We start from the raw sequence: 24,029 nt of genomic DNA on the forward strand, positions 1-24,029 counted from the left end.
GTACACTCATATGTCGCTGGCAGGAATGCACAATGGTGCAACCAATATGGAAAGCAGTATGGAGATTCCTCAGAAAACTTGAAATGAAACGACCATTTGACCCAGTTATTCCACTCCCTGGCATATACCCAAAGGACTTAACATCAGCAGATTATAGTGATGTCACCACATCAATGTTTATAGCAGATCAATTCAGAATAGCTAAACTATGGGACCAGTCTAGGTGCCCTTCAACAGATGAAAGGATGAAGAAAATGTAGTGTATGTATACACAATGAAATATTACTCAGCTATAAAGAAGAATGAAATTATGGCATTTGCCAGTAAATGGATGGAAATGGAGACTATCATGCTAAGTGAAATAAGCCAATCCCAAAAAACCAAAGGCCAATGTTATCTCTCATATGTGGATGCTAACGCACAATGGGGGGGGCGGGTAGAAATTCACTGGATTAGACAAAGGGGAATGAAAGGAAGGGAATGGGGGGTGGGAACAGGAAAGACAGTAGAATGAATAAGACATAACTTTCCTATGTTCATGTATGAATATACAACCAGTACAACTTCATATCATGAATAACCACAAGAATGGGAAGTTACTACCCTATGTATGTAAAAATAGAAAATATACTCAACTATTATGTATATCCAAAAAGAACATATTTTTAAAAAGAAAATATCACTTACAATAGCATCAAAAAGAATAAAATGCTCAGGAATTAATCAAGAAGGGGAAAAGATCTATACAATGAGAACTACAAAATGCTGCTGAAAGAAAGTTTAGGAAATACAAATAAATGTAAAGACAACCCATGTTCATTGACTGGAAGATTTAATACTGTTAAGATACTCACACAACTTAATCTACAGATTCAATGCAATGCCTACAAAACCCCAATGGCACTGTTTGCAGAAATAGAAAAACATTTGAAATTCACATGAAATCTTAAGGGACCCCAAAATAGCAAAAAAAAAATTCAAAACTGGAGACCTCATATACCTCCTGACTTCAAAACATATTACAAAGCTACAGTAATCAAAATAGCATAGTACTGACATAAAGACACATATATAAGACCAATGGAACAGAATAGAGAAGTCAGAAATAAACCCTCAAGCATATGATCAAATGATCTTCAACAAGGTTGCCAAGAATATACAACAGGGAAAGATAGAGTCTTCAACACATAGTATTAGAAAAACTGTATATTCATATTGACAATAAATGAAGACAGACCCTTACTTAACATCACATACAAAAATTAACTCAGAAATGACCTAAGACTAAGACCTAAAACTCCTAGGAGAAAACACAGGGTGGCTGCTTGATGATACTGCAGTGGCAATGACATTCTTAAATATGATACCAAAAACACAAGCAACAAAACCAAAAACAGAAACAGAACTACAAGCTTAAAAACTTCTGTACCACAAAGGAAATAATCAACAGAGTGAAAAGGCAACCTACAGAATGGGAGAAAATAATTTTACAAGCCATGTATTGGTTAAAAGATTAATATCTAAGCTGGACACAGTGGTGAACAACCTGTAATCCCAGCAACTCAGGAGGCAGAGGCAGGAAGATCACAAGTTCAAAGACAGCCTCGGCAACTCTGTGAGACTTTCGGGCACTTAGCAAGACCCTGTCTCGAATAAAAATAAAAAGGACCGGGGATGTAGCTTGTGGTACAGTACCTCTGTATTCAATACCCAGTACCCCAAAACAACAACAACGACAAAAGAGGTTAACTTCCTGAATACCCAAAGAACTCCTACAACTCAACACAAGCAATAAAACCAACTTAAAAATGAATCAAGAAAAATTAAAATGAACAAAGGATCTGAAGACATGTCTCCAAAGAAAATATACAAATTTTCAACAAACAGATGAAAAGATGCTCAATGTCATTTATCATCAGAAAACACAAATTAAAGTACAATGAGATATCATCTCACACCTGTTAGGATGGTCACTATCAAAAAAATAAAAATTACAAGTATACAGAAAAACTGGAACACTGGTGCTCTGTTGATAGGATTATAAAATGGTGAAGTTGCTACGGAAAACAGTATGATGGATCGTCAAAAAGTGAAAAATAACGAGATTAAGAGAAAAAGAAAAAAAAAACTGTCTAAGAGTGGTCTGCTGCAGACTAGCCTCCCAGAAAAGCAGCTGTCCTTGTATAAACTCCATGGGAGTTGGCTGTGCCTAGGTTCCTAGGATAAATCAATCCTAGTTAAATGCAATCCATAATCACACCAGGGAAAGGACTGATGTGTCCCTAACCAGAAACCCTGATGTTGCAACTCCAACTGCTGGTTTGACATGTAGTGAAAACAGGAGGTATAGACTCCAGTGCCCTAGGCACACGCAGTCATTTCTCACCTCCAACAGATAAGAAACTGGCAGGGTAGAATCGGAGCCAAAATTCTGCCATACCACAGCAAGAATCATGCCAGGACGGGCCAGTGCTTCTCTAATTCTGCAGCTTTAAACTTCACAACTCAAGGTTTAGGATCCTCTGAATCTTATGCCTTAATGCATTTTTTATTAATGCATTATATTATATGTAAGAATGGGGTTCATTTTGAAATAATCATACCTATGTGGAATATAATTTACTCCATTTCAGTCCTCAGTGCTTTATCTTTCTCTTGCCTCCTCCCTTCCGCTATTCCACTTTCTCTACTCTACTGGTTTTCCTTCTATTTATTTATAGTTTTTTTTTATTTGGTGCTCTATATTCATATATTTCTCATTGACATCTGGACTGGATTCTTCAAGAGATTCTTGGAATATAATAGATGAGTTAACCAACACAGACTAATTAGACTCCATTAGATGGACAGTTTAAGGAGTTTTCTTTTTTAATCAAATAGGTCTTCTGCTGCCTCTCTCCCTGTCTTTTGGAATATCTCATTCCTCTGCCAAAGCAGCTTAACACTCCCTGCGTGAAGACCGGAAGCAAGGATGACAGTCTTTTTTTCTCAAATGCCATCTGCTCCAAGGAAGACTGCTATGATTAATCACCAATGTTAGTTATAGGTATGGGGACAAAAGGTAGTGTGACATGTGCCATATGTTTGTCATTTTATCTAGCTTTTCAGTAAATTATTCTCCACACTTCAAAACTGTCTTTTTTTGGACATCTGCTTTTCTCCTTAAACACCACAAGCTAGACGATGAAATATTATTCAGCACTACAAAGAAATGAACCCTTAAACCACGGAAAGACATGAAGATTTGAAACTTAAATATTTACAACTTCATTAAAGGAGTCAATCGGAAAAGGCTCCATCGTCTATGATTCCAATTGTATAAAATTATGGGGAATGGAAAACTCTAGAGACAGAAAAAGATGAGTGGTTGCCAGGGGCTGGAGGGAAGAATGGATAAGTAGGTGGAGCACAGGGCTCCTTCTGCAAAGTGAATCTACTCCAGGTAGAACTGTCGTGGAGGACATGTGTCACTGTGCAATTTGTCCACACCCATAGAATGCAACATACCAAAAGCAATCCCAATGCAAATCTCAGACTTTGGGTGGTAAAGTGTGAATGTTGGTTCTTCATTTGCGACAAATGTGTCACTCTGGTGAGGGATGCTGAAAATGGAAAAGTCTATGCACATGTGGAGACTGCAGGCGTATCAGGCACTTTGGTACCCTCCACTCAGTTTCATTTCAATGTTAAATTGCCCTAACATATATGTCTTAAAAAATAGCCCACAAGCTACTGACCTCTGCTATGATCTTTCCAAGAGCTATGGCTTCATATGTAATATAAGTCAAATAAAAATTAGCTTAATGGAGTCTCTCTATCTTGGATAATTTTCTAGTAAGGTCAAATATGGTTATGTCTAAAGTTTGAAGTACATCAATAGTATAAATTCCCTGGGGAAATATTTCCCTCTCTCTTTTAGAACGACAAAGCACAGGGTGTTTGAAATGTGTGTTTTTTGGTAAAAGTGATGGCAACAGCCGTTCTCTTTTGCCTTTGAAAACACTAACTCATTTCTTTATTATGTGGATTCTAAAGCCATTTTCTGTGGGTTAAATTTAAACAACTACCAAAATAAAAATCCAATCTTGCAAAAAAAAAAAAAAAAAGTGAAAAATAAAACTACTATATGATCAAGCAATCCCACTTTCAGGTACATATTCAAAAGAACTGAAAATAAGACCTTGAAGAGATATTAGCACACCCATGTCCACTGCAGCACTATTCACATTAGCCAACATATAGAAGCACCTACATGTCCATCAAAAAATGAACAGAGAAAATGCGAAATATATATGTAGATAGATATATAGCTATCTAACAATATTATGTGACCTTAAAAAAGAAAGTAATTCTGTCATTTGCTACTACATAGATGAACTTTAAGAATATTATGCTAAGTGAAATAAGCCAATCACAAAAAGTTAAAGAGGTATGATTTCACTTATGAGATATCTAACTAAAGTAACTTGAATTCATTAAATAGAGTAGAATGGTGGTTGCCAGGGGCTGGGGGAAGAAGGAAAAGGGGCTGTTGTCTAATAGAGTTTCAGGCCTTCAAGAAGAAAAAGTTCTAGATATCCCTGTACAGTAATATGCATTTAATTCAAAATACCATATATGTCCTTAAAACTGTTAAAAAGAGTAAATTTAGGTTATGCATTTTTAACACAATTCTTTCCATATTTTTATTGGTGCCTTATAATTATACATAATGGTGGGATTCAACATGCACACAATATAACAACATAATTAGGCCAATACCATTCTTCGGTATGTCCCATTTCCCTCCCTTCCTTCCTCCCCAGGTCCCTTTCACATTTTTTTTTTTTTAAGTACAAAATTCATCACTTTTCAACATTAAATAGTAGATAAAGAATTAGCATTCAAGTGCTTTCATGAGGGATTACACCAAATAAAACAAGTAAATTCAATTTGGGGTCTCTAGGATTTTATACACCATATACTAAAACAAATGGTGCTCAATATTCTAAGAATAAAGGAACATATATGATGAGCTAATTTTTTTAATACTATGAAGTATTGGATTATTATTAAATTCTATGATGTTCTGGAGGGAAAAGATAAAACAGAAAAAAGCAATATGCAGACCAGAGGGCATATAGAAGGCAACTATGTGTATAGGAAGGGAAAAAGAATAAATCATGTTTGCTGTTTGTATAAAGTGTAGTCAAGTCTGTATCAATGTCTGCCTTTGAGCTGAAAGGCAGCTCAAGATCCATATATATATATTTACATATATATATTTACATATATATATATACATATATATATATATCCCCCTCCCCCCGGTGCTAGGGGTCGAACCCAGGGCCCTGTGCTTGCAAGGCAAGCACTTTACCAACTGAGCTATCTCCCCAGCCCCAAGATCCTTATTTTAGGTCCTCTCTTTTACTGTATATCTGATAATATGCAAATATTTACTACCTGTCTACTACAGGTCAGTCAATATATATAATTTGGGAGTCCCACATCAAATAAGAGAGTCCCACTTTACAGAGCTTCTAGTCACTAGGAATCTGATGCAATGAGAAATAACAGTTATTTGCAAATGCTACAATAAAGATGAGTACAGGGTGCTCTGGAATACAATTCAGATGGTGAGGATGGAGGTTGGATACAAATCATGCTTAATTTGAAGTGCGCAGAAGGATTATTCAGGTGAAAACAGAGCAGAGTCACAAGCCAGTATTTTTCTCTTTTGGTGCTCTGCACTCAGTTATTGAATGGGCATGTCAAAGGGCTGGATGATTAGGGATTGTTTCAGGAAGGTGGAAAACAAAGTGCAAGGGACTGTTTATATAAGTCCATCACTTATTCTTTGCCAATTTTTAAAAGGCTTAAGAATAGTAAGTTTTCACATCCACTAGGATAGCGACAGTTAAAAAAATATGAGGAAGAAAGAAAAACAAGAAAGAATACGTGTATAAACAATGAATGGGTGAAAAAATGTGGCATGGCAATACAATGGAATGTTATTCAGCCATAAAAATGAAGTAATGCTACAACATGGATGAACCTTGAAATTATTATGTTATATGAAAGAAGTCAGACACAAAAGGCCACATATTGTATGATTGATTAACATGAAATATTCTGAACAGGCAAACCCAGGGAGTCAGAAAGTAGTAGTTGCTAGGGAGTTGGGGAAAGGCAGATTGGAGATTGACCACTTACAGGATTTCTTTTGGGGATTATGGAATTAGATAGAGATGGTGACTATATAACATAGTAAATGTACTAACTACTGAATTATATACCTCAAAATGGTATGTTTTTGGGGGGAAATGGTAGGTTTGAGCTGAGGATATAGCTCAGAGGTAAAGCACTTGCCTAGCATGCACAAAGCCCTGGGTTGGACCCCCAGCACTGCAAAAAACAAACAGTAACTTTTATGTTATGTGAATTATAGCTCAATAGAAAAATATTAAGTTTCACAAACTCACTTAGACCAGAGCAAAAGTACAAAACCCAAGAAAATGGAGAAGGCAAAAGGGGAAGGCTCTTATAGCCACACATACAATTCTAACCTACAACTCTTTTCTGAGTCTAAGTTCTGTATTCACTGTAGTTCACACAAAATCATGAATTCTTTAAAATAGAAGGCCATATTTTATTCACATTGCATCTTCTCTGCATTGTATGCAGGGTTCATTTGCTTATTCATTCAGAGAGTTGTGAGGGTTCACCAAGTGCCAGTCCTTATGCCAAGACTGGACAACAGTGAATCAGCCCTCACCATCACAGAACTTATACTCCATAAGCAGAATACAACCCCAAACATTACAGCAACAGCCCAGTACCTATACACTGAAAACTCTAAGACCTCAGAAGGAAAAGGATAGGATGCTGTGAGCACACATCATGAGATGTTATTATCTCTGGAAAGGGTGGGATGCCAACTGAGGAAACCTTCCCGCGGAAGAAACAACGACCAGAGGATGGACAAGAAGTGGCTGTATCTTATGGATGGAAGAAGTCTTACAGCAGAGGAAGCAGCATATCTCAAGGCTCTGAGGCAGAAAGAGCCTTGGTAATATGAGGAACAGAGAAAGGCCAATGCTGTTGCTCTGAAGTAAACAACTCAAATGTCCAACCACTGATGAGTGTGTAAACAAAATGTGGTGTAGCCATAATAGAATATTATTTGGCTAAAAAGGAATGAAGCACTATTACAAATTACAACATGGACGAACTTTGAAAACATACTAAGTGAAAGAAACTAAAGGTTGTATATTGTATGACTCCATTAACACTGAATGTCCAAAACAGGCAAATCCACAGATAGAAAATAGACTGGTGCTTGTCCAGGGTTGTGAGGAGGGCAACGTGATACTAATGGGTATGGAATTTAGGGGGAAGAGAGTAGTGAAAATATTCCAAAATAGAGTGTGGTAATAGGTCACACAAAATAATAACTATACTAAAACCACTAAATTGGTAGGCAACTATGTGTATAGGAAAGGAAAAAGAATAAATCATCCTTGCTGTCAAATAGGTAAATTATACAATACATGAATTATATGTCAATAAAGCTGTTATTTTTTAAAACAATATTTCTTTATATCACTGACATTTATATTGTTGATCAAAATTTTCATAGCAGCATAGTAATCCATAGGTCTCAGCAAGAAACCCATTTGCTCAGAAGTATATAGTTCTCTGTTGATTCACAAATATGATGAAAATGTCGAGTACAACTTTGTCAATGTGCCAAATTAAAACCATACAACTTGCAGCATGTCTGTAATCCAACTACTCAGGAGGCTGAGGCAGGAGCATCATGAGTTCAAGGCCAGCATGAGCAACTTATCAAGACCTAGTTTCAAAAAGAGAAAACGAACCGAAAGACTATACAACTTTTAAACAATAATGAAAGAAAAAAATAATACAGACTACAAGACAGAAAGAACATGCAAAAGCATGGGTTTGCACGGTTAAGAGTAGTACCACTTCGTATTCAGTGATGGCTCTTAGGCACACAGTGGAAGTACTCTGAGAACTGAAGGCACAGTCATTCAACCAACAAAGAAACCTGAACCCACAAGTTATGCAAGAAATATAACTGCCACATAAGCGCCAAGCAAGGTAAGAAAGCTCACACACCAAAGGGGGAAAGAGCATCGGACTAGAAAAACAGAATGCAGAGGCTTCTAGTCTCTAAAGGCGATGATATTAAGCCAAAATGTTCTGTGTTTTTCTCTTGTGTGTATGTATGCTTTCAAAAAACAAAACAATAAAAAAAATTCTGTTGGAAAGAATCAGTCTCCAAGTTGAAGTTGGTATGTTGCCAATGAATTACTGGTTTTAATCACATAGCAAAGACCAAGACTTACTCTGTAGAGCTAAGGAAAAGAACTAACAATGATTTGGACCAGCAAGCCTAATCAGCCATTAAATCTCATGAAAGAATTAGACTGCCTCTTAAACATGCTGAAGCAGAACTAGTTTTTTATGTAGTTCCTTGGGCCTAAATAGGAAAGAAGTATTAATATACCAATTTCTTCAATTATTCACCATCTGAAAATCCAGGTATGGTGTCACTTTGGGAAAAAAAAAAAAAAGAAAGAAAAGAAAAGGAAAAAAAAGAAAAACTAAAGTTTCTTCCTATATGTTTGTGGAATTCCACTCCTTTACTGAAGAAGGAATTTAGCAAAGTTAGCATGCAGGGAAGGCAAAATATTTGGTGAAAGAACAACAGACAAGTTAATCATTTTAGTCTCAGAAAAACTAAAAATAAATTCTATCACTGTAAAGAACAACAGGAATGATTATCAGGAAGTAAATACAGAAGCCAAATATGAAAATTACCTTTTAGAAACTGAGTTTCAACAAAATTTATCTTAGTCCCAACCTCTTCAGAATAATACTTTCAGGCAAAGGCAAAAGACCTCTAAAACAATCTGCATACAAACTAACCAAACAGACACTAAAGAACACCATACACTAAAAGAAAAGAATCATCCTAAAATACTTAAAAGAATCTAAGAGAACTGAATGGGTGCTACAATAGTTTATCAGAATTTTTTTCCCCAGAAAAAGTATAAAGGGTTTAAGAGATTGAAGTACAACCCGGCGTGCAGCGGGCCACCTTTAAGAGAAAAAACAGCCAGTCATCAGACTTTTTTTTTAAGTAACTCCCACCACTGCCTTCAACTAGTATTTCCCCTGTGTAATCAAATAACTAGGGAAAAAACATAATTCTGAAAGGGAGCAATTGATTCCTCAAGAATACAGTTAAAGGGATGCTGATGGAAAAGCTAAATGGTTTAGGTCCAAAACTTATCTACCCCTTATTAGCTAGGCCATCTTAGGCTCTATTTCCTCCTGCATTAAATGGGCATAATTCCAGTTCTACCTCACAGGATTAACATGAGGATCAAATGAGGCAGTACATATGAATAGCACACCTTGCAAATGTTTAATCAATACTTTATATTTTCTTTGCATTACTAATAGAAATCTCTAAGCTTTGTGTTAACATTCTTCAGGCACTATTGGCATTTTTTTTCTTTCCAACCAAATTTCAAAACAAGGCACTACTCTTTGCACAATTTAAACCCACACCATGGAAACCTTGGCTGCCTTACTTGAATTGCAAGGCTGGCGAAACTCCACTCCAGGTGGCTAAGCAGTAATAAACAAGGACTCACTGTTTCATCACATCCTCACTAGATCCGTGAATACTTTTTTCTCCAAATTTTGTGGCTCATTTTGGATTTTTTTCTCTTCCAGTTAAAAACTTTAAAATATACAAATACTCAAACAAAGAACATTTTAAAACTTAAAATTAAAGAGGTTTAAAAAATATTGCATCAGGAGAACAAAACGCCGTACTAAGGTACAGCACTTCAAGATATTAAACCAGGGGCTGGGGTTGTGGCTCAGGGGTAGAGCACTTGCCTAGCATGTGTGGGGCACTGGGTTTAATTCTCAGCACCACATATAAATAAATGAATAAAATAAAGGTCCATCAACAAGTAAAAAACATGTATTATATGAAAAAATATATATTAAAAGATATTAACCCAGTGTATATCCTCTCTAATGAGCCATTCCACACAAATGCTAGCACTAAAAAACAATTTTCATATTTCTGAGAATTTCCTAGTATGTTCTAAGTATTTTAATAAGACACAATTATACTGCCTATAATTTTTAAGATTAAACACATGCACATAGCAGGTCATCAAATATTTGCTAAAGACATAGTTACTTTTAACTATAGAACAACTAGTCAATGAACAAAATAGCAGCAAAACAAGCAAAAACAAAACAAAAAACTCCAGAAAATAGTATAACATCTTACTGTGAAGATGTTTCAGATGTACAGAAACCAACAATTTGATTAAATCTTTAAATACTTAAAAAGTGTTCAGAAAACTCACCCTTTTAAAGTACACAATTTCACTATATATCCACAAGGTTTTACAACCATTATCACCATCTAGAACATTTTCACCATTCCCCCAAAGAAACTCCAAACCCATTAGTAGTCACTCACCATTTTTACCTCCCCACAGTCCCTTATCTCTAGATATTTGCCTATTTGGGACCTTATATATAAATGGAATCATAAAATATGTGATTTTTCTAGGTTTGAATATACCTTCCATTTCATTATCATGTGGTTTTCTTCCTAATTAAACATGACTGTACAACATGGTGACTATAGTTAATAACAATGTACTACATGCTTAAAAATTGCTCAGAGTAGATTCTAAGTATTCTGACTACAAATAAATGGTAAGTATGTGAGGTAATACATACTGCTTTGACTTCACCATTCTGCAACATATACTATTTCAAAATATGTTATACACTATAATTATATATAATTTTTATTTATTGAATTTTAAAAAAACACAAAGCAGGGAGAAAAGCAATTCAAGACAATGCTCTCATCTCTACCAGAGATGATACTTTAAAAAACATACACAACATTTAAAACACGTACACATACACAGATATCTATGTATATACATATATATACACACATATACACATACAGACATAAAGAAAATCATCAGAAAATTGTATTGTAGGACTGATGGGTAATAACAGATACAGATACAAAAAAGTACCATACAAATGAACACACTATAATTTTGATGATTACTTTGTTCTGAAAAATATGATGCAGCCTCTTGTGATTTTTAAAAAGAATCCTGGAGCTGGATTTGTGGCTGAGTGGTAGAGGGCTTGCCTAGCACGTGTGAGGCACTGAGTTCTAACCTCAGCACCATATAAAAATTAATTAATTAATTAAAGGTATGGTATCCATCTGCAATTAAAAATAAATATAAAAAAGAATCCTGACCAACATTTTGACCTTTTCCATACTACTAACTTATTATGATAAATGGTGTACTTTGATATAGTAAAAGGACACTAAATTACTTTTAAATTTATGTATAAATAGCAATAAAAATCTGAAGTCATAAAAAATATATAAATAGGTATAGTACTTAGGTAACAGGAAAATGGACTCTAAAATACATTTTATTTTTAATTTTAAAATGCTATTGTCACTCCTTGAAAGGCATTTTTGACATATACCAAAATATTTCACACTTAGCGTTATAAGCAGGTAAGAGCAGGAGTTCCCTAACTTTTGATATGAATTTTACTGTCATAGCTAAACTAAATGGACATGATATGGAGATATAACACTAATGTACTGTTCAGTAAAAAAGATTTATTGCAGAACTGCACATATGATTCAAATAGAAAACAAAACTCCACATTTAGCTAGGCACGGTATACAACTATAATCCTAGCAACTGGGGAGGCTAAGGAAGGAGAATCACAAGTTGAAAGCCAGCCTCTACAACTTAAGTCAGAAGCTCAGCAACTTGGCAAGACCATCTCAAAATTAAAAGAAAAAAAAAAAAAAAAAAAAACAGTAGGGAGTGTGCATACATGTGTGCATGTGTACATGATTGTGTGCTATTTGCATGTTTTTTGTTTTCAATACTGGAGATACAGCCTAAGAGCACTTTACCCCTGAGCTACATCCCCAGTCCTTTTTTTGGTTTTGCTTTTTTTAAAATTTTTGTTTTGTTTTGTTTTTTAGACAGTCTTGCTAAATTGCCAACGGAGCAATAAGAGGCTGAGACAGGAGGATGGCCAAGTTCAAAGCCAGCCTCAGCAATTTAGCAAGGCCCTGAGCAACTTAGAAAGACCCTGTCTCAAAATTAAAAAAAAAAAAAAAAAAAAAAAACACGGGCGAGGGATGTGGTTCAGTGGCTAAGTGCCCCTGGGTTCAAACTCTGATACCAAAAATAAATAAATACCCAAGGCTGGCCTGAACTTGTGATCCTTCTGCCTCGGCCTACCCAGTTGCTAGATTAGAGGCAATGCACCACCATACCCAGTTTGCTTGCTTGATTTGTTTATCTATCTATCTATTGGTCTGAAGACTGAACCCAGGAGAGCTCTACCACTGAGCTACATATATCTTCAGCCCTTTTTTTTTTTTTTTTTTTTTTCGGTACCAGGAATTGAACCCAGGGGCATTTAATTATCAAGCCATAACCCCAGCCCTTTTTATTTGGAGACTGGGTATGACTAAGTTTCTTAGGGCCTCACTAAAGGCTGATGAGGCTGGCCTTGAATCCTGCCTCAGCCTAACGAGCCACTGGGATTATACGCATGTGCTTCCATGCCCAGATTGCATGTAATTTTAAAAAGCTCTACAAAGTCATCAAACTGTTATTAGGAATGGTTATTCCTGGAGAATAACTGAAAAGACTTTTTAAGATTCACTTTTTATTCCATATATTTCTGTATTATGTATTTAATAGTAAGCATGTACCTTCACAACTTTTTTTTTTTTAATATTTTGTTTTAGATGTAGGTGGGCACAATACCTTTATTTTTTATGTGGTGCTAAGGATCAAACCCAGGGCCTCACATGTTAGGCAAGCACTCTACCACTGAGCCACACCCTAGCCCCTCACAACTTTTCAATCACCAATTTTTTCAAGTATTTAAACGTACCATCAGTTTACATTATTTTACTCTTTTCATGCATTAAATTCAACACTTGGGAGGGAAGCATGGGAAAAAGTTATCAACAGATCCTACATTATAGTTAGGAATAAGAAATTCTGGTGCCCTATTACACAGTAGGGTGACTAGAGATAATGATAAAGCACTGTATATTTCTATAAGCTGTAAGAAAGCTTTTAGAAAAATGTTTTCACTGTAAGGAAATGATAAATAAGGGAAAGATGATTTAACCCAAACCTAAACTTTATATAATGTACACACATAAGGAAACATCACATGATATCCCAGAAATACGTACAATTTTTATTTTCACGTATCAGTTAAAAAATAAATTTCATTTATTTCACCGGGCATCAGAATAAAAGCACTTTCTAAGAAGAGAGTAAAGAGAAAGAACTCAGAGCTGAAAACTAAGTTTTGGGGAATGTCTAGATTAAGAGGGAGAGAGGGGAAGGATGTGATCCTATAAAAACATCTCTGAAGAACTTAGAACATGGTGGGATCAAAAATGAGAGCCAGACATGGTGGCACACATCTGTAATCCCAGTGATTCAGGAGGCTGAGGCAGGAGGATCACAGGTTCAATGACAGTTCAGCAACTTAGCAAGGCCCAAAGCAATTCAGCAATTGCTTTGTCTGATATTTTTCAACCCTGTCCTGATATTTCAAAAAGGCTGGGAATGTGGCTCAGTGGTTAAGTACCTGTGGGTTCAACTCCAGTATCAAAAAAACATTTTTTTCAACACTTTTATGTATAGATTATTAATGATCCAATCCAAGGGAAAAAACTGAACATGGCAGCAAAAATCAATGCAGTTTATGTGGTTTCCAAACGCATGGTAGATTTTTAATAGCATCCTACTCAGAATATAAACCAGAGGATGCATTCAAGTGGTACCTTGAAATATTTGTGATGAAAAGGGCCCACTCGATAAATCAAACACAGTTGAAAGCAAGAAAAGGTTAAGAATCTTACCTTTTCTAAAATGAACTTGTTTAAATATGGCATGTAGCCTTGGTTGGAGACAGGTCCTTCATCATCATCCCTGAAGTGCTCCTCAAGGGCAACAGGGTCATGTGGAACCTTCAGAACTGTACATAGGTTATGGGAAAGGACCTAAGGGGAAAAAAGAGTAACTTAAAGACACCCACTAAATCACCATGTGACACCTCCACTGTATGAACACAACACACAATTCCCTGCCGTAGGCAGAGAAAGACAGGAGAATAAACCAGCAAGACGGGCCTGATGGCACATGCCTATAATCCCAGCAACTCAGGAGGCTGAGGCAGGAGGACTGCAACTAAAGGCCAGCCACAGCAATTTAGCAAGGCCTTAAGCAACCAAAACAGAACAGTTTAAAAAAGGGGTGGAGATGTGGCTTAGTGTCCCCTGGTACCAAAAAGAGAGAAAATAAATCAGCAAGTTTGGAAGTACTGCTCAGCTGCCAGCCCCCCTACTTATTACACATGAATCTCTCTCATTCCTCCCCAGTTTTGGTTTACTTCAAGCAAGTCTATTTTACATTCCTACATGAGCCAGGCTCCATGCAAGGTCTATGAACACAATTTTCTCCTTACTGTCTTTTATAGCTGATCCACATTAGAAAGAAAGAGAGGAGGTAAAAGGTGTTCAAAATTAAAATTTTCCCCAAGTAGATCAGCATCATCCAGATAGAGTTTATTTAGAGAAAGAACTGTGTACTGGGCAGCTGTAGCCAGGTGTTCTGAATAAGGTGGCTAAGCTGGACAAATCACAACTTCTCTGGGCTTCAGTTTGTTCATATATTCAGTAGAAAGGTCAGATTAATATATAAAAACACCAAATACTAACTTGTAATCTGTTAAGTGTCCAAACATCTCTAAAATTCTATGACTCTAGGCCAAGTTTCTGTATAAGTACAAAAGAACATGAATATAAAAACAGAAAGAAATCAAGAGCATGGTTTAGAAATAGAAGAAAAATACAAATATCTCAGGTATGGTGATTACTGGAGATAGGGCAGGGGAAAAGGGTGGAACAAAGGCAGCTGGATTTGATCAGTGCGTGCTGTATGCATGTATGGAAATATCACACCAAATCCCACTAATACATACAATTAGTATGTTTTAATAAAAATCTCAGGAGCCACTAAACTGGTTGAAAACACTTTGTAAAACATCTGCATTCCATAGCATAAATACATAAAGGAATACTACTGGTCTTACAATAACCTAAGTGTATATTTCAACATTCAAGTAATAGGACTAGCAGTTTGGGCTATCTCATGAAATTCTAATTCTATCTAGTGAAACTTCAAAAACAAAACTCATAAGTCCCTTCCATTTTATTTGTACATCATCCCAAACAGATCAAATTACACAGATAAGGCTGGATGTCAAATCCCAGGTTAAAATATACCCTATTTTTCTCAGTATTAAATATTTAAGAAGCCACATTCATCTCAGTAAACACTTTTGCTTCCATTTAGCAAGTCGCTCCTTTCTGCATATACATATTTCAACTGTAATTTTTTAAGATTAAAAATTTTTAATCTATAAAAAGAACATTTGAATATCTTTTTTTCTAAATTGGTTTTGTTTCTCAAAGCTTCATTAATGTGCACATCCCTTTCTACATGCTCTACTGGTTTTAAGGAAGTAAGTAAAGTAAAGGAAGTAAACTTACCACTGATTATAAATGTAGTAATGAAGACTTTTCTGAGCCCCTACAAAGCAGGTTGTATTTCTCAAGAAAACCCTGTTTGCCAGTGGAACACATGGCAAGAGCACAGTAAGGATTTTATTGAAGAATCCACAGGGGTTGTGGCTCAGTGGTAAGAGCACTTGCCTAGCATGTGTGAGGCACTGGGTTTTATATGGTCCTCAGGACCATATAAAAATAATAAGTAAATTACATAAAGGTATTTTTTTAAAAAATCTTGCACCACAGTCAACAAAATCCTAAACAGATACATATTTGTTCTCTATATTTACCTAGTAAAATCTCTCTGGTAATTATCTGTCTCAAAGAGGTTTTGTGGGGATCAATTTCAAGAATGTAAAGTGCTGAAAAACTGTAAAGTAACTATGGAAATATAAGTTTTAAAGAAATGAAAAACATATATCTTAGATGAGGATAAAAATTCATTCAACTTATAAAAATCATTCAAATTATAAAATCATGTGGGACCACTGGCTTTGAATTCATGATCCTCCTGCCTCATTAGCCAACCACTGGCTAATTTATGGTACTTTCATGAAACATTAAAAACCATAAGGAAACTTGCTATGTACTGATATGAAAAGATCCCCAAGATAAATTACATGAGAATGTATAGTATTGCCATCTTTTGTATAAAGGAAAAAGTAAATTCTAGAGGGATTCATTAAAAAACTTAACTGCAAGGAGGACTTAGTTGATGGGAAACCAGGGGTAAAGACAACTTTTCACTGCCACTGCATCTCCCCATCTTATTAAGTTAAAAAAAAAAAAAAAAAAAAAACTACCTATTCAAAATGCTCTACCTAGGCTGGAGATGTAGTTCAGTGGTACTGCACTTCCCTAGCACAAACAAGGTCCTGGCCTAATCTCCAGCATAGCCAAAAACAAACAAAAACTAGCCAGGTACAGAGGTGCACACCTGTAATCCTGGAAGCTCAGGAGACTGAAGCAGTAGGATCTCAAATTCAAAGCCAGCCTCAGCAACTTAGCAAAGCCCTAAGCAACTTAGTGAGATCCTGTCTCAAAATTAAAAATAAAAAGGGCTGGGGATGAGGTTCAGTGGAATAGAATCAATCCCTAGTACCAAAAAAAAAAAAAAAAAATTCAAAGCCAGCCTCAGCAATTTAGCAAGGCCCTAAGTAACTTAGTCAGATCCTCTCAAACTAAAACAATTTGGGCTGATGATTTGACTTAGTGGTTAAGTGCTTCTGGGTTCATTCCCCAGTATCAAAAATAAACAATTTTTTAAAAAACTGAACATATATATTTTTAATCAGTCTATCAAGGATCAAATAGCCAAATCTACCTATCTTCACAATCTGTTCTTCTACATTAACTTATTCCCTAGAGACAAAGTACAAAAGGAAGACATAATCCACGACAATGTGCCATAATTAAGGGATAAGTGGGATCTAAGGGCAATACATGAGTTTAGAAAAGGAAAACAAAAGAATAGAAATGTAATCTAGGGCTGTAAGGATAGCTTTTGGATAGGAATAGAAGCGACTGACCAGAAAGGGGAATAAAATGAGAAAAGTAGTTGGTTAAAGCAAAGCTCTCAGGAAACAAAAAGAAAACAATTTCTTCCATGGTGACCCTGTCCTCTACCTTTGGGTTTCACAGATTCTCCAACTAAAGTCCTGGCAGGGGTCTTGGATGCCACATTGTCATATTTCTCATAAATAGTTGAGTACTAGCTCAAAGAGTTAAATGTATTCTTGACTAAGGTTACTAAGCAGAGTTGAGATCAGAACTCAGGTTTTACAATCCCAATCCACACTCTCTAGTAATAAGGAATGTAATGCTTTCAGTTCTCCAAAGTCAATTGCTCTCTGTAGGTGGAGGTGCTTAGTTTGATTCAATGATCCCACTAAAGAAGATTCAGATTTGAACTCTAGACTTCAGCACTGGACAATTAAACAGCACTCTTGCTAAAAACAAGGATGGCTGAATTCAGTGTTAATTTTCTTAATCACTTTTACTTGCAATCTGTGAGGGAGACAACACATATAGTAATAAGCACCCTAGAGAAAGAGAACTGAGCTCCTGTCCTGGCACCACTATGGACCTGCTTAGTCTTCGAACGCTCACTGTAAAATGAGGAGTTGGGCTTGTGTCCCAGTTTTGGAGGGAGAAAAAGCTCAACCCTTAACTGTCAATCCAAACACATTTCACGAGAAATGAAGAGAACTATAATTTGGATGAGTAGTCCAGCTTTGTTATAGCTTTTGTCAGTAGGCCTAGAAAAAGGAAGTAGTCTTCAAACAAAATAACAAACCAAATGAGATAAAAAGTGTTACTAAACGAGGGACAAAAACTGTGTTATCTTTAAAACTTTTTTAAACTTTTAATCAGGTATTTTAAAAGTCTAGACAGTAACTCAGGTTTTTTTAAATTAAAAAAAAAAAAAAAGTAAGTACAAAGAAACCAAAATTTTGATGGCCAGAATTTAAATAAGTAAAGTTCTATAAGCTTATACCAGCAACCTGTGCTTTTTATAGTAGACTCACACCATCACAGTGTTTATGAGTTCTGAAATAGGATTAGAATGCAAGTTCCTCAGTCTGGTATCCTTTCCATGCTGTGCCACCTCTCCTATCTGGAAAAACAGTCCCAACTCACACAAACATGACTCTGGATAGGCAAGCACATTGTGTCTAAACTGCGGGGAGGGGCTGGGATTACCCAGCACACAACAAGATGACTGACACTCTTCAGCAGAGCCATGTTAAATCCTGTGGTAAAGAACTGCACCCGCATAAAAACTAGACTACTGCACCATTTTTTCTCTGGGAGCCCTCATTTCCAACACCAGCCTCTGGCAATACCCCTTTCTCCAGATGAGGAAGCCAGAAACAGATTAAGACAAAAACAAACAAAGAAAGAGGACTATGAGTTCTTAATTTGTAAAAAGACTGCCACTGAATCACTGTAATCAGGGCGTTTGTTTCTTTAAAAGGCTGAACTTATCCCACTTTAAATGCCTGCTCGTCCAAAGGCCATTCTTCTAGCACCCACATGATTTCTAAGCAACTCTGCTCATTCCCCTAAGTTGAAGAATAAACTACTGTTACACAATAAAGATCCAAATCCATGCCAGAAACTCATCTCTCCCATTCCTTCATGGCAGCCTAGTGTTGCCCCTGCAGGGCCTCAGCTGACAAGAGATGACTGGCTGCATGAGCCCAGCTCCTGCGGTCTGCTGCTGTGCAGTGATTTGCCACTCACCCTTTTTAGCACTTTGCCCCAGCTATCATGAGAATGAAATCGAGGATGGTGAATGACTGAATCGTGTTTTAACACATGAGTGCTTAATGTTCATCCTCCTCCCTCTCAAAGATGTAGAGATTTTAAAAGGTTCTTTGAAATGTGTCCCCCCGTCACATCATTTCCCTTTACAGGATGTGCGTAATGGGGAAGATTCAGCACTGGAAAAAAAGGGGGGTGGGAATTTCTATTCCAACAGACTTATCTGAACCAACACAATTACAGAATTATAATTCATAATGGATGATCTTTTTTTTAAACATGAAAAGTTCTCTCTGATTTACAAAATTTGAAGCTGATGGCAAATTACCAGAAAATTATTCCTAACAATGAGCCAGAATGACCAATTTCCTACCATTGCTATGCCCAGCCTTAGGAGCATTGTGTACTAGAAGTTCTACCCCTTTCCACATGGAGTCATTTTTCCTTCCTGATGACATCCTTTCGTCCTGCTTGTCACTGCTTACATTTTTTTACTTGCTTTCTCTTAAATTATCTTTACTCATCCTCAAAAATCTCAAAGTCACTGTTGACACTGCCCTGTCTCAATCCTGGAGTGTTAATCAATTATCAAATAAATACTTACCAAATAAATCTTCAAGTGCTGCTTACGTTATCCCCTTGCCTAAAAGTCATCAAAAGCCTACAGAAGTAGAAGCCAAGGAAGTATCTGAGCTCCATGTTTAAGTCAATCCAAAAGCCAGCTCACTTTACCCTTGTATCCTTATTTTTTCCTTACCCTCTGCACCAACAGTACAAATCGAGTCAAACAAGCTTCCTCATTAAACTCAAAGCAAACCCCATACCACCCCACTTCCTCCACTGGGTCCTTGAACAAGGCTGCCATTTCTACCTCACATAAATGCTTTCTCATTCTGAATCCTTCACCACTCAAAACCAAAAGGTTCTCTCCCTACTCCCAAGCCATCTGTACCTCTTGTGTTATATTTCCACATATGAGAGTCAATCCCTAAGACTTTTTATTTCAGAGAGCAAGACCCACGTCTTACCCATCGTTGCATGCCCATGGCACCTAGCATCCTGCACAGTATCCTGAAGGCTTTCAATAATTGCTAAATCAGTTCTTTCTAAAAAATTTGTTCAATAGTAAAACCATGATTCTTTAATGAGAACCATCTTAGAAAGTATCCTACTCCTATATCCTTACCTCACAAACAAAAAAGACTAGGGCCTGGGACTTGGCCTAAATCACACAGAAGTTAGTAACAAAGCAGGGCCTAGAACCTGAGTTTCCTGTCTTTTCCACAGTGATGCCCTTCTGCCTAGTCACATCCTTCAGGACTAGGTCATTCTTCATAACCTCCAGGAAAACTTCACTGACCCACCTTGCCCAATGAACACTCAGCATTTAATTCTGTTTCAAATACCGAACTACAGTTTGGTGAGGAAAGAAACTCTGCGTACTCTTTTTCTTCTGTATCCTTCACAACAGATAGCATGGTGTTAGGGAGGACTCAGTAGGAGCACAACACTTACAGACAGATTAAGGCAGGGTATCTCAACCAAAACCATCTGTTGTGATGTTGTACACAGAATATATGCAAGATATAAGTCCCAGCGTGGTGGTGCATGCCTGTAATCTCAGTGATCTGGGAAGCTGAGGCAGGAGGACCGCAAGTTTGAGACCAGCCTCAGCAATTTAGAAAAGCCCTAGGCGAATTAGTGAAACCCTGTCTCAAAATAAAAAATAAAAGGCTTCTGGGGGTGTGGCTCAATGGTTAAGCATCCCTGGGTTCAATCCCCAGTACCCCCACCCAAAAAAGACATATAAACAAACAAAAAAGGGCTTCAGTACTCAAATCACTCTTAGAAACAGGGGAGGGGAGGGCGCGCACAGGAGGACATGAACTGAAATCAATTTCCATGCATGTATGAGTTTATCAGAATGAACCCAACTACTATGTATAACCATAAAGCTCTAATAAAAGAGAGAAAGAGAGAGAGAGACAGTCCCTCTTTTAGGGACAGTAACCCTAAAACAGTTATTAACATATTTTCTGTGAGGAAATAATTTTATTTCTGGCCTTCCACCACAACTGAGCACCACTGCTTCCATCATAAGTACCAATCATTGCTCTAAGATGATTCATCTCCCATATATTCTCCCTCTAATTTAAGCACTGTAACAAAATTAGGGAAATACCTTACTCATATCTAAATATATAACTAAATGAAAATAAACTTTTAGAAAAGAAGCTGAAAATGACCCACTTGCCTAAGATAAGTTACAAAACTGAGCCTGCAATTTTATTTTGTTTAACCAGTAGTTTGTTTTTGTTGTTGCTATTTTTAATTGAATTTGTGTCAAATATTAACAAATAGATTTTCTTTTTAAAAAAAGAAAAGAAAAGGAACTGCGGCCCAGCTAAAAGAACAGTGGACAGATGACAGCCTTGAGCTAGCTTCAGGGTCCACACAGCCAATGGCTGAGCATCACTTATGCCCAACATGGTGCTCCCCAAACAGGCAGTCTGCACCAAAGCTCTTGGTATTGCCAAGAGCTGTACTATGGTTTGACAGCTACTTTTCCCAATCCTGGTTATTCTCCCATATCCACAGGAGTTTCTTCCCAATGACCCTTTTTTAGTCCTAACACTGTCTCAGTATCCATTTCCTAGAGAAGCCAAGCTGGGACAGCACCTTCTAATCAAGTCACTTTCCCAGTTTTTCAGCACTTGGTCCTCTGGATCACCCAGTCCTCTTACACATTTTTTAAGTACCAGGGATTGAAAATCAAAGGTACTTAACTACTGAGTCATATCCCCAGCCTTTTTTATTTTGAGACAAGGTCTCACTAAATTGCTGAGGGTGGCTGGCTTTGAACTTACAATCTCTTTCCCCCGCTCCCCCCCCCAGTGCTGGGGATTGAACCCAGGGCCTTGTGCACGCTACCAACTGAGCTATATCTCACTGCCTCATCCTCCCAATCTCCTGGGATTACAGGTGAGTGCCACCACGTCCAGTCTCTTAAGATATTTTTGGCCCATGACGTACCATGTCCTAAGTTCTTCAAAGATGCCTTTATTGGATCACATCCTACTCCTTTCCCCTTCCCAATCTGAACATTTCCCAAAGCTTACTTTTCAGCTCTGAGTTCTTTCTCTCTTCTTAGAAAGTGCTTTTATTCTTACAACTTTAAGTCACCTCTATACTAATGACTATACTAATGACTCTCCTATTTCTTTCAGATCTTGACCTCTGAAGCAAGCACTGGTTTAACCAATACTAGAGATTTCCATTCTAAATTTGCCTCATACGAAACACCCAAAGGAGAACTCATCACTTTTTTCTCCAAAACAGGTGTGCCTCCTTGATTCCGACTTTAGTATCACCATTCCCTTAACAACAAAACTATAAACTCTTAGTCTTGTACCTCTTTTTTTTTTTTTTTTTTTTTTTTAAGTCTTCCCTCTTTCTGGATCTAATACAGTCCCAGTCAAAGTCAATCTCTCTACTGATGGAGTTACTCTGTAAAATACAATGCTGCATATTTTTTCCTCCCCAGAGTAATGAACAGAGTTACAGACACCTTCAAATTCATACATCATTTCATGGATCAATTTTCTTCAACATCAATTTTGGTAAGAAGTAAATAGAATTTTTGTTGTCACACATTAAAGTTACAAATTCTATCTACTCAAGCTTGCATGGTCTTATACAGTATGCCCTCCACCTTATCCACAAGGAATATGTTCCAAGACTTCCCCAAGAGAATGCCTGAAACTGCAGATGGTACCAAACCCTGTATGTGTTTTTTCCTATAAAAATATACCTACTATAAAATTTACAATAAATTAGGAAGCATAAAAGATTAACAAAATAAAAAAGAACAACATACTATAATAAAAGTTATTGAAAACTTATGGCTGGGTATCATGGCACATGCCTGTAATCTCAGAGTCTGGTGAGGCTGAGGTAGAAGGATTACAAATTCAAAGCCAATCCCAGCAATTTAATGAGACCTTAAGCAATTCAGGAAGACCCTGTCTTAAAATTAAAAAAAAATTTTTTTAAAGGATGGAGATGTGGCTCAGTGGTTAAGTACATCTTGGTTCAATCCCTGGTACAAAAACAAATAAATAAAAATAAAATAAAGCTTATGAATCATTTCTGGAATCTTCCATTTGATATTTTTGGACCACAGTTCACCACAGGTAAATGAAACCACAGAAAGCAAAGCCAAGAATAAGAGGGACATTTCTGTATGTCTTAACATTCCAACTTAATAGATAAGCTTTTTGGGTGGTGGTACTAGAGACTGAACGATTAAAACCCAGGGATATTCTACCACTGAGCTACATCCCCCATCCCTTCTTTATTTTTTTTCAATTTTTGAGCCAGGGTCTCACTAAACTGCCCAGGTTGGCCTTGAATTTGCACTCCTCCTGCCTCTGCCTTCCTAGTAAGGTACGATTACAGGTGTGCAACAGAGCACCTGGCTAATAATCTTAAAATAGAAGAAAGAAGAAAGAAAGTTTCCCAAAGTCACCCAGGTAAAGGACCTCAGAATTACAATCTAATCTAATCTATTAACAGCCTGTTGTCTTGTAAATAGCATTTTTCAGGTTACCAATGAGACCTGAGTCAGCTGCCTACCAATTCCTGCTCTTAACTCCAAGGTTAACAGCTATCTGATGAGAATCCATCATCCTATCAACAGATAGAACTGATTGAAGGCAGACAGTGTCCCCTCCTCCAGAGTTGCCTTTTCAGTGATGTGTAATAACACTCAACATGCCCAGAACAATTTTTTATAACAACTGGTGTCACACTTCTGGTTGGTGTACCATGCCCATATATACCACTCTTCTGGTTCAAATTAAGTGCTGTAAAACTAACTTTTCTTAAAGAATCAAAGAATACATAAGGCATGGAAGAGTCCTAAGGTGAAAAAATTAGCTTTTTCAATACTACAGAAAATCTCCCTAATCACAAGATCCCCTTAAATGAAATTCAAGTAAATGCAGATTTCCTCTGAAACACTTTCCCTCAATTGCTGAGAGCT

General features: G+C 36.8%; 1 protein-coding gene across 2 annotated transcripts in view; it reads right to left on the reverse strand.

The window, feature by feature from the left end:
* The window catches only part of SWAP70 (switching B cell complex subunit SWAP70), a 77,061-nt gene that overhangs the window by 45,046 nt on the left and 7,986 nt on the right, over positions 1–24,029 (reverse strand). For both annotated transcript variants that reach the window (XM_079104291.1, XM_079104292.1), the window contains exon 2: positions 14,009–14,149. In XM_079104291.1, coding sequence (XP_078960417.1) covers positions 14,009–14,149 — 141 coding nt within the window. The remainder of the gene's footprint in view (positions 1–14,008; positions 14,150–24,029) is intronic.

Source organism: Sciurus vulgaris, assembly GCF_902686455.1.
Source record: "Sciurus vulgaris genome assembly, chromosome: 11".
Lineage (NCBI taxonomy): Eukaryota > Metazoa > Chordata > Mammalia > Rodentia > Sciuridae > Sciurus > Sciurus vulgaris.